The sequence below is a fragment of the Podarcis tiliguerta genome (genome assembly GCF_965153285.1).
Source record: "Podarcis tiliguerta genome assembly, chromosome: 11".
NCBI lineage: Eukaryota > Metazoa > Chordata > Lepidosauria > Squamata > Lacertidae > Podarcis > Podarcis tiliguerta.
Window position 1 is genome coordinate 38,945,453 of NC_139544.1, and position 15,468 is coordinate 38,960,920.

At 39.2% G+C, this 15,468-nt stretch overlaps 1 protein-coding gene across 8 annotated transcripts in view; it reads right to left on the bottom strand.

The window, feature by feature from the left end:
- KIF2A (kinesin family member 2A) overlaps positions 1-15,468 on the bottom strand; it is a 48,233-nt gene that overhangs the window by 3,664 nt on the left and 29,101 nt on the right. For 4 of the 8 annotated variants that reach the window (XR_014503059.1, XM_083403938.1, XM_083403937.1 and 1 more), the window contains 9 exons: positions 13,447-13,537; positions 12,935-12,998; positions 11,567-11,658; positions 11,210-11,352; positions 9,693-9,897; positions 4,940-5,050; positions 3,307-3,374; positions 1,859-1,972; positions 1,124-1,274 (listed from right to left, as the gene is read on the bottom strand). Coding sequence is in view for 6 of the 8 variants with exons in the window: in XM_083403938.1 (XP_083260064.1) it covers positions 1,124-1,274; positions 1,859-1,972; positions 3,307-3,374; positions 4,940-5,050; positions 9,693-9,897; positions 11,210-11,352; positions 11,567-11,658; positions 12,935-12,998; positions 13,447-13,537 (1,039 nt within the window). In the remaining 2 variants the exon portion in view is untranslated. The remainder of the gene's footprint in view (positions 1-1,123; positions 1,275-1,858; positions 1,973-3,306; positions 3,375-4,939; positions 5,051-9,692; positions 9,898-11,209; positions 11,353-11,566; positions 11,659-12,934; positions 12,999-13,446; positions 13,538-15,468) is intronic. The other 4 variants (XR_014503058.1, XM_083403940.1, XM_083403941.1 and 1 more) reach the window with 1 other exon arrangement.

A 15,468-nucleotide genomic window follows, 5' to 3' on the forward strand; every position in this document is an offset into this window, starting at 1 on the left:
GAATCAATTCAGAGAAAGAGATTGGTTTGTATAGGCAAGGCATCTCCAGGAGAGCCTAACAAAAATAAAATCTCTAGTGAATCCCACACAACAGCTAAAAATGATGGTTGCCCCAAATGGCCTTTGTTTACTGACTAAAATGCCAAGTTCAGTAATAGTATATTGTTACTCCAAAGGGCCACTAAAATATTCTTCCATACAGAAGCAATAGCATTTATCTGCCCATGAAATATAAATGGTGAGAAAGAAGCTCCAAAGAGCTGTCTAGCAAATTATTTGAATGGTCTGGAGGACACCACCTGTTGAAGCTAGGCAGGTTCGGACAGTGTCTGGATGAGTGACCGCCACACGTGGGCCACCTTGAGTTCCATGAATTCAGGTGGGATCTACAGTGTTCAGTGTCTATGAATTCAGGTGGGATGTACAGAATTAAGGTGGGATCTATAGTGAGGGGGGGGGGGAGTATTTGATCCGCTGCTAAATTTGCCCGTTTGCCCTCTGATGAAGAAATGACCAGTCCATAATTTTAATGGTAGGTTTATTGTAGCTGTGAGAGACACAATAACAGGAAAACCCCCAGAAAGCAGCCCAAGACATGGAGCCCCATCTCACTAAGGATATATTGGTTTCTCATTTCAAATACAGAAACATGGAAGTATATAGTCAGAAGGTTGTGATCACCTTGCTTAGGAGGGCAAAGCATGAGAAGTTGGGGTTTTTTAAGTTTGGAAGGTAATGTCTGAGGATAACATGATAGTGGTTTATTAAAGTTGAGAGTATGAACAAAATTGAGAGTATAAGTGGATGTTTCATACTTGTTTATATTCATTTTATTGCTATGGATATAAGCTATCCTGAATGCTCTTTAGAGTCATGTCTGGCTGGTCATATCTGCCCCTTCCAAAACCTGAAACAAAATCTAGAAAGACATTTCTGTCAACACACTATAATGCAGGAGAATAATGTATGCAACATGATTAGTTTCAGTTTTTATTTAATAGAGAAAGAGTCTAGACTAGCCTTACAACACACCAAGCAACTTTATATACATATACTAATCGGCTAAATGTTTGCATTCCATTTCTACTGCAATAAGAGCCACTGAGGTTTGCCAGATACTCACATTTTGTTCACAAAGTAGTTTGAGATCATCTCTCTGAGGTGAACTACCGACACCCCACTGTGCCTCCAAGTCATCAATCTGATTTGGAGCATGATGAACGATTGGACGGATATCACCAGCACCAGTGGGATCAACTGTCAGCTCCTTTACTCTACAGTTGCAAAGAAGGTGTTCATTTTAAAATGAGTACCATTCATTTAGTACAGAAAGAAAAAACCCTTCATCAATTCACAGGCAATTCACATAAATAATGGTGATGTCAACATCATGAATGAATGTATCCTTAATAGGAGTGTACCCTTAATATGAGGAGTCAAACACAATATACTTGATTACAATATTAAACATTGTGCTCTTGCAAGAGTTTGAATCATTTATTATTTTATACTATAATTATTTCACATGCATTTAAAAGTGAATCAGTGTTGCACTTCAATTATTCAGATGTCGAATTGCTAGTACTACAAAAGTTGACATCACCACTATCTTACACATGAGGGGAAATAACAAGCTTGGGCATGAAATGTTTGAAAAGAAGAAAAGATGAATAATAATTGGGAAAATGAGTTGCAGGCCATGCAGTGTCACCACCTGTCAAACAAAATGGAAACAAAAAGGCGGTGATGACTCAAGACAGGGAAAGTAGGTGAAGGTTTGTCTGTAAAATTACACAGCTGAAGAGGGGGGAAAAACACTAAAAGAAAATAGAGAGTCCATGTAAAGAATGAAGTAGACCTGGTGATCGAAGGAGAAAAGTCGTCATACTCATAGGAAGGAGAGAGATCAGAGCGACTGCCACTACCCTGTGAGAAGGGAATGTCCGAAGGACTAATTCCAAATTCCTTTACTCTGCAGCAGCAAGATACAGCAGCAAATTAAAAGAAAGTGTTCTTGTAAGGACAATGAAATCACAACCTCTAATATTTAATCAGTCAGTTATGCAACACGCTTGCTAGGGCATAAATAAACCTTGGCAACTCCTCCAAGAGAAAATAGTCATTACTACAAGATGGGAAACTGAAGTCAAAGGATGTTGGCTTAAGCAAGGTCATCCTTCAACAGCTGAGTGGAATGGAGCTGGGTGGAATGCAAGGAGATTGTTCCAGGTTCAACATTCCCAATAATGCATCATACGGATTGCCTCGAAACTAAGCTTATTTTGTACAACTTCAGGAACAAAAACAAATCACTGCAGCTTTAGCTGACTATTATGACCCAGGTCGTTGTATTATTCTAATCATACACTTTACGAACTATGTGGTCATGCAGCTCATTCATGGAAGTCTCCCACTATTAATATAAATGCTCAGAATGTGGTATATTAAAAACAAAAGACTTTTATACTACTTACTAGCTAAATTGTGTAATACATAAGCAAATTCCATGAACATTTATAAGACATGTCATAGAAGCCAGTATTTCTATATAAGCCCAGTGTCTTGGTGAACATCACAACATGTCTACCCTGCTACAAAACAACTGACATTTGCAGTTATTCCATCCAAGGACTGATCCAGAGGTAAACTGCTCTTCTTTTGGAAGAAGTTATTTTTTTAAAAAAAAAACAACCCAGCATTTAAGGGTCAAATATTCACTGCTGCCTTAGAGAAAGACATGCTAAACATATATCAACAACATTATTTATAAATAATTATTACTGCCTTTTAAATTGTTTTTTATTTGAACAATTTATATAATGCTTGGTTATAAATGTCTGTAAGAAGTACAAGAAATGCAACACAATGAAAATAATAATTGCTTTAAACTAACATCAGAATTCAGTTAAAATGCCAGCCTAACTAAAAAATAGGTTTTTATTTTAGTCTGCTTGTTGCTATATTTATAGGACACTGACAGATATTTACTCACTAATGCACTCTACACTATTATTGTCATAACCTCAAGATCTATACTCCTGTTTCCAGACTGAAAGGATAGATTAATCAAACTGAGATAATGCTCAGCTGTGATCTGGAAATTTGGGGTGGAAGAACCTGTTTTCACCTCCACTTCAGACCTTCTGCATAAAGTTAGGCCAGCCATCTTCAACTGTGAACTGTACTGGTATAAATGTAGTTCCTCATAGCAATTCAGAAAGTATAAGGAAGTTGAAGCCTGAAAAAAGACTTCTAGGTTTCGAATGCTGCTAGGGAATGCAATGATATAAATATAAATTCTCATACCTGTTCGCATATCTTAGTGTGTTTAGAGTATTTTCACAAGATGCCATCCCTGGAGAAATAGTAGCAATCTGGGAGGAAAGGATGTCAAAAGTTATTTTTCAAGGACAACAACAGTCAAGAGCATATGCACAAATCTGTATTACTTAAAAGAAGGAAATATTTATTAAATTTATGCAGACTGAAAATATTAAGTATTGTGTTCAAGTAAGCACTTGATATCCAAGTGATGCATATAATGTCTTTAACCTATATTCAGTTTTAAATGAATCCACATTTTAGAGCACCTACCTATCCATACAATATGGTATCTTTCTAATATATTTCCAAACTCTCCCACCCAATCTAATTAGGGAAGAGTACAGCAGGTATTGAATAAACATATTTATAATGTCTCCGCAATAAACATAAATACATGTCTCCACTTTAATTATTATTTCTTGACTTATTTCTTCACCTCTTACCATTATTAATATTTGGTGACCCTTGAGAAAGAAGATAGTATTAATTCTAAATCAGAATAATCAAAATGATGAAGGTAAGATAGCATGGGCAGCCATCTTTATTTTGTTTTAAACAAACAGGGCCTAGTTATTCAAGTTGCCATAACAATACTATCAAAAACGGGAACAAAATAAATACAATCACAAACTTTTACAATTTAAATAAAATGTATAGTTGAGTTTCAACACGGCAGTCCGTACCATACACAAAATAGTAAACTAAGTTTGGATATAGAATATTGAAAAATTAAAGTTCAGCTGTCCAAGTTAGCATCTTCCATATCAATTTCTCATGACACTTGGTAGTCTCACTGCTGTAAAACATAAGAGGCAACCACAGTCTCTCTAACCCCACCGTCTCAGTCACAAATACATATGCAATTTTGGGCTGGAGCGAACAGTATTACTCTATGTGCAAGTATCCAGGAGAGTAATTTGCACAAGGCATATTTGGAAATAAGATACTAGCATACGCAGGGCAGAATAACCTTTTCCACAAATAAAATGACATTGACTAATAGGTTATTCCAACAGAACCTACCAAAAACAACATATGGAATCTGTTGGAATCTTAAGAACTTTAAACACTTCCCATAGAATAAACTTAATTCTGTTAAGTAGCTTTTGGAACCATATTATGAAACTTGAGCATATCAAGGAGCCATCTTCAAATTGCCCCAAAGGGAAAGATCACACTGGTTATAAACATTTCTTATGGTATTTTTAAATCCAAGTCTTAAGACCAGTGCTTTTTTTATGGGGGTACGTAGGGGTATGCATACCCCTAAACAGTTTGTGAATCTTTCTACTTTTGTCCATTCACTGTCTTTATTTTTCCCAATTTGAACTATAAAATGGTGATTTTTTTTGAGTCAAAATGGGAGTACCCCTAAACATTTTTTTAAGAAAAAAAGCACTGCTTAAGACCAAGGAAATAATCAGGAGACAACCAATGGGTCTGGTTATGAAGCAGTACTGACTTCCAGCTAAGGACTGCTATCTAAAGATTAGCGTGCCACCTGAGAATACAGGGTTTTCCATCCCTTTTGTATGTCGCCTATGGTGTATTTAAGTTGATCTACTACTAATAGATTGTTGTTGTTTTCTACAGCAATGCAACACACTAAACTTACCATACAGGTGCGAGAGTTTTCTCCTATGAATGAATCTCTTAGGACCTGAGTAAGTTTACTCGCTCTGAATGGAGTATGAGGCTTATTTCGGCCTAAGGCTCTGATGCACTCCTGTAAGAGTAAACATGTTTATGTTTTCTTGCTCCACAGGACACATGCAAAAATATTAATATAAGCGCAACCAACAAAACCAGATAAACACCGGATGACATGTTGCTCTCGTTTAAGCCAGTCTTAAAATATTACATCAGTTTTCAGTATTTCTAATTAAGAAAAATGCAAATAAACCTTAAGTCTACTGAAGCACTGTAATTAGGCATTGCTAGAGTTTGTGCTTTAAGTCCGAGCACAATATTAACTATAGACTCTCATGGACATGTTGAGCTATAGGCAAATGCTTTTAATTGCTACTGTTCTTCACTACTTCTGGAGCCTTGCAGCACTAGACAAGTTACTTGTATCAGAGATTAAGGAAGAAAGCACTTAATACAACATTGTTTGTTATTGTAGGTACTGTTCAGCATTCTGTAAAAAAAAACATCTTTAGGTCAGTACTCAGCTTAGAAAGAAAGATTTAAAAAATCCTCCAGGCTAATAGTTTCTTTGTGTATAAAATGTAAACCAAGGGAAATGGGTGTCCACTGTGCCTCACAAGGGTTTTCTATGCTAGTTAGGTTCTTACCAACACTGCTCTAATTCTGCAGGGTTAGAAACCACAGGAGGGGAGAAGGCTCCTGTTTGTGGGAAACCATAAGAATCTGGTTGGCCGCTGTGAGAACAGAATGCTGGACTAAAAGCACCGCTAACCTGATCCAGCAGATAGTGCTTATGTTAATAGAGCAACAAACCAGGAAAGGAAAAACTACCGTATTTTTCGCTCTATAAGACGCACCAGACCACAAGACGCACCTAGTTTTTGGAGGAGGAAAACAAGAAAAAAAAATATTCTGAATCTCAGAAGCCAGAACAGCAAGAGGGATCGCTGTGCAGTGAAAGCAGCAATTCCTCTTGCTGTTCTGACTTCTGGGATAGCTGCACAGCCTGCATTCGCTCCGTAAGACGCACACACATTTCCCCTTACTTTTTAGGAGGGAAAAAGTGAGTCTTATAGAGCAAAAAATACAGTAATTAATTTTATCCTCACCTAATAATTTTTATTTTTGGCTATTTCTCTCTAAAGTAAAATACTTTTAAAGGAAAATGTATGAACATTTTCTAAAGTTAAATAAAAGTTAAATAAAATTGCTTGAACACCAGACTAGTTTTGTGCCATGGTTCTCAAAACGTTTTACAAAGGGCTATTTCAGGCATAGGCAAATGCGGCCCTCCAGATGTTTTGGGACCACAATTCCCATCATCCCTGACCACTGGTCCTGTTAGCTAGGGATGATGGGAGTTGTAGTCCCAAAACATCTGAAGGGCCGAGTTTGCCCATGCCTGGGCTATTTCAATGGAATCATTGCCTTGGTCAGAATAGGCCTTCAATCCTGCTCAATGACCTGGAAATAATGGCCCTTTAATCCAAAAAAAACCCTATTCAAAAGGCAGCCCTGGACGACTTCATACCCACCCAAGCCTATCTAACCAACTTAAAAGGTTCTGCCTCCCCCCTCTCATATCTTTCTGCTCCAGCTAGTGACTGAGGGCTCCCCAGTTCCACAGCTGTGTTTCACAAGGAACCTCACATAAAATAGGCATGCACTTATACAGCCAATCATGGAGGCTATAATGAGATGGAGGGTAGCAGCCAGGGGACCCAGACACTATCAGCACCTCAATGGACTCACTCTCCTCAATGCTTGGTCAATAAGGCAGGCAGGCTGCAGTAAGAGACTAAAGATCATTTAGGACACAATAAACTTGGCACCAGTCCAACAGACCAACAATGCATCTGGTACGATATAAACTGACAAGCAGTGATTCTCCCAGATTTCAGGCAGGAAGTATTTCCCAAACCTACCTGGATATGCCAGGGACTGAACCTGAAACCTTCTGGTTACAAAGGAGATGCTCTACCATAGGGCTACAGCAATTTACAGTGATACCTCTACTTACAGGCGCAATACATTCCAGGGTTCTGTTTGCACCCCGAAAAGTCCATAAGTAGGGTGCCGCTTCTGCGCATGAATGTGATGCAATCGAGAGCTCCTGCGCATGCACGAAATGCGCAGAACGCTTCTGCATGTATCCACTTCCAGGTTTGCTGCGTTTGCAACCCGAAAATTTGCAACGTGAACCTAACGCAACTAGAGGTATGACTGTACATTCCATTTAGGATTAAATATCAAATCCCAGAAGAGGACATGGTTTATGAAACAGCAATACAATATGACTTTTAAATAATTCTTCTTTCTTCACTAGTAATACTGGTAAGTATTTGACTATGCAACCCTTATTTGGTTACAGTAAACAGATTCTGAAATATTTTAACAATAGGAAACTCATCGCAGACAACTTCTAATGGGGCAAAGCCCACATTTCAAAAGCATTGAAATGTTTTGACAAATGAACTGGAGGATTTTCAACTCCTTCAGTTTTCTCATGATACAAAGACTGTCAGAAAATGAAGATTAAGTAGTTCGGTTAGAAATATTCCATTTATTCCTGACAACAGTAATTTGGAACATCTGTAGCTGCTTGCTTATTCTTGCTCCCCTATATAATTAATGACATTTAGAAGATGACAAACAAAGCAGAGCAACAGCAAAACAGTTCACAGCAGTTAAGTAAAAATAAACACGAAATCTGGATACTTTCCATGCACTGAATTTGCAATGCACATAAATACAAATATGTACATTACAGATATTTAATGTGGAATTAAATCTTTCAGCTTGCTACACAAACTGCAAAAGTGCATACTAGCAAAACAGCTACATTACAGATAAGGAGGAAATGTGTGAGACTAAATTTCAAGAGCTTTAAAATTTGGCCTTTCTTGGAGGAAGCTGTTGTTTATGTTCAGACCCAATTTATTCACTGAATCTAGCTGCAAAATGTTAAAAGAAGAAAGGGCAAAACAAGGGATAGGGTTATAAAGCAGGATAAGACATTTTGGTGTGTCTCCATTAGGTATATATTTTGTGCTAATTGCAAGTTGTCCTGTCTAAAAAACAACCTGTTCTCACAGTGAAGCCATGCACTGGTTGTATTTTGTTAGCACAAATCAGTGTAAGCTCTGTTTTATTATTTGGTTAGTCAAATTAGGGATGTCTGAGGGCAGCTGTACTGTATTATCAAGTAACTATTTCGAGAGAACTAACTGTGTCACTATTTCTAGAGGACTAACTTTAAAGTGTCACAAGGGCCTTCATTGTATTGTTAAATATTAGTTATGCAGTATGTATCGGTGTATTTTGTAATCATACCAAATATGCACAATAAACCAAAACAGAGGCAAAGTCCACACTGTCTGTCTCTCTCCCATGCGCAATTGTGTTAATTACACAACCATAAACTTAGAACCACGTTTTTATGCATATATTACTCCCTAGGAAACTTACAGCAGAGCTGCACCTATTTGCTCTACCTGCCTCTTTCCATGCTATAGTGATGGCTTATCCTACATTTTGACATTTCCCTAGAGTTGATATATATCTAGTAAGACCAATATAGGGTTTTCTTTGAGAGAGAAAGCAACAGCTGGTTTACACACACAGAAAATCTACGTACATTGACAAAAAGGGTGAGTTTGTATAACACTGGCAGGATAATTTTTTTCTAGAAATAAATATTATCAATAAATACTTGCAGACTAAAGGGAGGGAAAGAGATGTAGTATGTATGGGAGCATTCCCATACCACTTCCACACACACATGGACATGTGTATACAGTGGCATAGCGTGGGGGGTGCAGGGGGGGCCGGCCGCACCGGGCGCAACATCTGGGGGTTAGGGTTAGGGGGCGCAAATCCACGGGTTAGGGGGCGCAAATTACTTGCCTTGCCCTGGGTGCTGACAACCCACGCTACGCCACTGTGTGTATACACATGTAGAGTCAACTACCCAAAGAGACCATAGTCTTTTACCAGAAACAATGGACAGATAGCATCAAAAGCCCCAAGCCAAAATCCTACAGCTAGCACCCAAGTGCAGCCCTTCCAAAACCTGATACCCTCCAAATGTTGTGAACTACAACCTCCACTATTCCTAACCACAGCCCATACTGGCTGGAGCTAATGGAAAGTGTAGTCCAACAACATTTGAGTGGTACCAAGCTTTATGTTCAGACCCTGGCCTATATCAGCTTAACAGTTCTGGCTGCCTACTATTGCTGAGCAAGCCCTCCGCATTGTGGTCCGACTCCACAGTTTCAGTCTGTGCCTGACCACCAACTGCTAGAGGACTTGACTGCTACCTATTGCAATTCTTGAACAGTCCAAGATTCTTATCATAAATCACAAACCATGTATGAGTATAGGCAGAGGTCTACAAAGCTACCTAACCTTATGAATATTTTCAGCATCCGTGTATTTCAGTAGCTTAAATGTGGGAGGGCCAGGAGTAAATCACTGCTAAGCTAGGAAGCAAACTGGGTGTTTGGCTTTGGGTAAATCAGTCTCCTGCAGCTTAACCTAGCTCTCAAATCAACCACAAATCTAAAGTACTGCTCAGAGCTCTTTGAATGTACAAATGTAACAACACACATATTAAACATGGAAGGCAAATATCACCTTCAGAAGTTTCTGCATTTGCTGCAATATGGAAAACTGGGGGGTCTTTGGTACAAATACAACGAGAGGCTTTTTTTTACCTTAAGTGCTAAAAGGCTCTTGTTAATTTCAGCACCTTCCAGTCGTGTTTGCCTATCGGCACTGGAAGTGTCAGCTCCTCTTTCGTTTCCAGCCAAGTCAATCAATGAAAATTTGCCATGCAGCTTCCCTTTTCTCCTGAGGATGATCTGAAACACTGCATGGCTTCGAGATGAGTGTGCATTTGCAGATGTCTGACCAGATGTTCTGTAGCAAAGGGAGGAGAGAAACGCAACCGAATTACACATCACCACAAGGCTTGTCAGGCTTACACTATCTGTTGATAGTTTAAAGCACACTTTAGGTTCTATTCTAATACAAAACAAACAAGGGGCTCATTTGTAGTACACATATGCCAATTACCCTCTATCTTCAACTATGGCATGAACTGAGGTAGAAGAGCATCTGTATTTTCCTCTTATACCACTCATTGAACCACGTTTGTTTCAATTCACTTAATAATATTTTTACATCTTAGTAGGAAGTACTAGTTATTTTTATTTTACAGTAAACAAAAACAAAGCATCAAGGTAAAAGAAAGAATAAAACAGTCATAAAAAATAAAATCATAAAATCATAATAATCATAATAATCACAGAAAGTTTGAAAAAGAATGAGCGGCATAAAATAAATTCCATAGTGGAATACAGGGTTCATACTAATACCAAACATATTAAATCATCATGATTATTGCCAAATACTTATATTTAGTGGGAATGTGCCAACCATGAGATTGTTTGGTCATGTTAAGTCACAAACAGAGCCCCCAAGCTGAAGCAAAGTCGGAGAAGTCCAAATCACTCATGGTGGCTCATATTTTATGAGTCACTTTTTTCAAAAAAAAGGCAATGAACACTACTTTTTAAAACCATAGATCTGTAGAATAACAAGATGTGCCCTTCCATCCTTGAGAGATCACTAGACAAGCAGCAACCAACAGATATAGAAAAAAGTGTTGATGAGTAAGGTTAATATTGGTGTCATCAAAAATACTGTAGGTAAGAGACATAACTTAGCATCCAGGGACCCGTTTGGCAACAACAATACCAATCTCTGTTAAAACCTCCTTCCAGAACATGTGTACTTAGTTACACTCCCAATACATGTGTCAATACGTTCCTTGAACCTTACAAACACACCAGCGCAAGGGGAAATTGGCTCTTACAATATGAGCTAGTCAGACAAGGGTTAAAAATTAGCTTTGAACCACCTTCAAAGAATTTACTCTAATGTTAAACACAGACTGAAGTAGTTATAACAATGCAAGTACTAGTTATAACTTCTTTTAAGCCTGAACTTGAATGTTACAGTCTTAGTTGGAAACCCAGATGTAATAATGTAACAATATGTCAATAAATTAGCAAAACATTAAGACAGTAAGCTGTCTTATCAACAAATCAACACTGCTCCTAAAACACACACACACACACAAACATTCAATTTCTCAGTAGCTATTACAGAACAGGAGTTTTCTTCTGGCAAGTAAACTCCCAGGTTGTTTAAAAAAAAAAAATCCTACCTGCAACTGTTGCCTATTTCAATAAGCTTGAGTACATCTTCAACACATTTAACCTCTCGTTCCTGTAATCCCACCACCTGGACTTGCTGTTTGCCATCTTCTAAAACTCTCAATTTCGTCTTCCTGTTCAATAAGTCAAAAACCTTATGCAGGGAGCAGGGGAAAGAGAGGGAGAAGAGGTGTTGTTTTATTTAGGGGTCTTTAAAACATTACTTTAGTCCTGTCTGACAAAACAATTCAGCCATGCAAAACAAAGAGATCTAAATACAGAGACGAAAACTCGGAACTCCCGACAAAAAAAGCTTTGCTAGATAAGACTTTTATTCTAAAATAGATATATGTGTATGTATCACATACCTTTCCACTATAAATTTCAAAAAATGTTGCATATACTTGAAGTTCTAGTTTCTTATAGTTTGGTTTCTTCAACATTAAAAAGACATCTCTAGCTGTGAATAGATGAAAAAGAGATCGACTGAGTGACAGAAAAAGTGTTAAATGTACAGCTGTTCAAATCACAGAACTGTAGAGTTGGAAGGGGCCTTGAGGGTCATCTAGTCAACCCCCTATAATGCAAGAATTTCACTAAAGCATCCATGACAAATGTTCACATAGTAGCATGGATTGTTCCATGAGGTTAGTCATAAAAAAGGAGCATTTGTATAGCGTTTTCATGCGTTTAACATGCATCACATGCATTAGCTTTCTGTAAAGCAAGCAAGAACCCTGTACAATAGGCCATAAATTTACAGGTAAAATTCACAGCATTTGTTTTGGAGAGAAGCTGATAAAATGCAAAGAGATTCACAGGATGAAAGCTAGACTGTTAGACTATAAGCTTTCCAAGAAAGGACATGAAAGGATGTTTCCCCACCAACCCTCTCCCATAGTAACCTTCTGTTACTAGTTACTATAAAGGTAAAGGGACCCCTGACCATTAGGTCCAGTCGTGACCGACTCTGGGGTTGTGGCACTCATCTTGCTTTATTGGCCAAGGGAGCTGGCGTACAGCTTCCGGGTCATGTGGCCAGCATGACTAAGCCGCTTCTGGCAAACCAGAGCAGCACATGGAAATGCCGTTTACCTTCCCACCGGAGTGGTATCTATTTATCTACTTGCACTTTAACGTACTTTCGAACTGCTAGGTTGGCAGGAGCAGGGACCGAGCAACGGGAGCTCACCCCGTCGCAGGGATTCGAACCGCCTACCTTCTGATTGGCAAGCCCTAGGCTCTGTGGTTTAGCCCACAGCGCCACCCGCGTCCCCTCTGTTACTATAGTAACTCCAGAAAAGCTACTTCTGATGGTTAGAGGAGCCTCCAGAACAAAGTGGGATGGGGTGCAAGAGGAACTGTCAAAATAAAACAGAAGCATCTTGCATGAGGGATACTGCTCTTGCAAGATATTTTGGCCCCATTTTCAGTGGCTTCCTTTTACCCAACATCCCTTCACACCCCAATCCACAGGCTGCCCTGACCCACAGAAACAACTTTTTGGGAATGCAGGAAGCTGCAGTGGGGCGAAAAAGCAGGCAAGTCCCCTGCTGACAGTTTCCTTCTGCCTGCAGTTTCGCACAGGTCCAACTTCCAACTTAACCATGCATTTAGTGAATAGTATTACATCTCTCAATCTCAGATGTTAAGTGGTACCCATATACCATAAAGTGTATAGCTATACGTACAGGATACAGACTCTCTTGTATCAAGCCCAAAGACAAAGGACATACCTGCTAGTGCATAAATTCCTTTTGAACAGTCTTGGTTCTTTCCCGAGAAATCACCACCCATTGTCTAAAGACAAATATAATACAATAAAATAAACAGCATGAAAACGGCAACTATCAAACATCACATACTCGTTATCAAGGGTCATACATGAATAACTACTTTCATTGAGAAGACCTACTGCTTTGTGTAAAAACAACAACTGGATTTGCTCCCTTAAGATACAGATTACGGTACTTTAGCATTTTGTAGTGACGGGAACAGTGGACACTCTAAGAATGTATGTGTGTGTTTCTAACTCTAATGAAGTTTGTTGGCAAGCAGCCTTTAAAGTTCCATAAAGTAGGTTCACAAGTGGGACCTGGGACAAAATTTTACAGTGTATCACCAGTCCCTGAGAGGCGTTTGCCCTTAAGAGAGTCAATTATGTTGTTAACACATTCAAAGCTTTTCTAGTTATCAGGTTATAATAAAAGCACTTCAATAGCATGTATTGCTCACCAGAAATACTTACATGGGTCTTTCCACTGCCTGTTTGTCCATAAGCAAAACATGTAGCCATTCCTCTTTCAAATATTGTTTCTACTAGTGGTCTTGCAGTAAACCTTTAGCACAGAAATAAAAGAAAGAAAAACATAGCTATTATATTATTTTTTAAATATGTATACCGCCCTTCATCCTTAGATCTCAGGGTGGTTCAGAGCATAAAATACATGATAAAAACACAAAATGCATAATAAAAACAAGAACAAAAGCTAACTAGCCAAAGCAGTTTCTGTGCCAAAACCAGGCCTAAACCCTTGACTGAAATGGATCTAGAAAATCAGTTTCCTCCAAGAGTGCCTAGTATAATAGCTTTTTAAAACTTTACTTAAGAAATAAAGCTTGCATAACCCCATCCAAGCAAAAACATCAAAAGCAATCTTTGAAAATGCCTGTTGCAGTTTAAACAAAAAAAAAAAAGAGTAGTAGAGTACTTTGACACAGATTACATTCAACTTTGGATTCAGCAGCAGTCAGATCTTATTTTCTGCCTTCTAAATAATGCTTTCAGAAGTCCAAAGGAAGTCTTTAGGTCCTCCTCCATTCCTATAAGTTATTTTCTGCAGGCTTCTTTCTCACACTTCCAACAGCAGTGGGAGGTGGGCCAAAGCAAAAAAGACTCACCTTTTCCCCCTTTGCTGCCCACCCCAGTCACCACTGCTACAGAAACTGCAAATAAGCTGCTTGCATTTTACAGGTTTTCTTTGGCAGAATTAAATCCCCACTTATCAGCCAGCGAACAGACAGATGAATCTTGTTGTGTTGACTGCAGATACCTGTACCCTCCTGGCAACAGACACTCACAGCTAATGAGGTATTGAATCCTGCCTTCAATCAGCTGATGTCCCAAGTGAAGATAACTGATATGGCCTCGTGGGCCAAATCAGACCTCTCCCGTTGGGGGACAAAGACTGGCTTATAGGCTAAAGCATGGGTAGGCAAATTAAGGCCCAAGGGCCAGATCCAGCCCAATCGCCTTCTAAATCCGGCCCGCGGACAGTCTGGGAATTAGCGTGTTTTTACATGAGTAGGATGTGTCCTTTTATTTAAAATGCATCTCTGGGTTATTTGTGGGGCATAGGAATTCATTCATTCCCCCCCCAAAAAAAAAATATAGTCCGCCCCCCCCCCAAGTCTGAGGTACAGTGGACCGGCCCCCTGCTGAAAAAGTTTGCTAATCCCTGAGCTAAAGGTTCCCCACCCCCATTCTAGAGAAACAAGCACTCCCTATTGACCTAAAATGATGCACACAGAGCCCTTTTGCTCTGCAATGCTGACCTGGAGCTTCTGAACATTTCTGTATTCTCTGTTTGTACTAATTGCAGGAGTGGGAAAGTGGTAACGATTGATGGAATTGTGGATCCTCCTGGTCCTAGAAGGAGACTGAGATTCAAACTGTACCACGAAGAGCAGAGATGGGCAACCGTTTCTGCCAAGAGCTGCATTGACTTGGGGGTAATCTGTCAGGGGCTGCATGCTAAGCAGCAGGCAGGATGGCAGTCATAAGTAGGCGGGACTAACCTTTTCTTCTTTCTTTCTGCCACCTACTCCCTCCCATTCACATATTTTTCAGGCCTTTCCTTCCTTTCAAACTAGCTTAAGAGAAGTAGCATAAAGGAGCATATTTCCAGACTTATTCTTGCCTCTCTGACTTTGGAAAAATATCCCCTAGCAGAGTCTGTTTTTTCTTATGCCCAGATCTTTCAAGTCTGACCTGCCTCTCAGGTTCCAAATGAGGTCTTAACCCCTTTGTGTAATTATCTTCTGCCTCCAAAAGCAGAAGAGACCTAACCACAATAGAAGCGGGAAGCCCAATACAGTGACACAAAAACACTCACACTCGGACATAAGGGAACCGGGCTGAGGGAAATAATCACTGACAGGAAAGACTGATAAAATTTGTAAAAAGGACTGGCAGAATACGAAACCAGGGGGAAGAGATGGTGGGAGAAATGGGTACTTTTAAAAATAGTATTTGGTATATTATTGTATG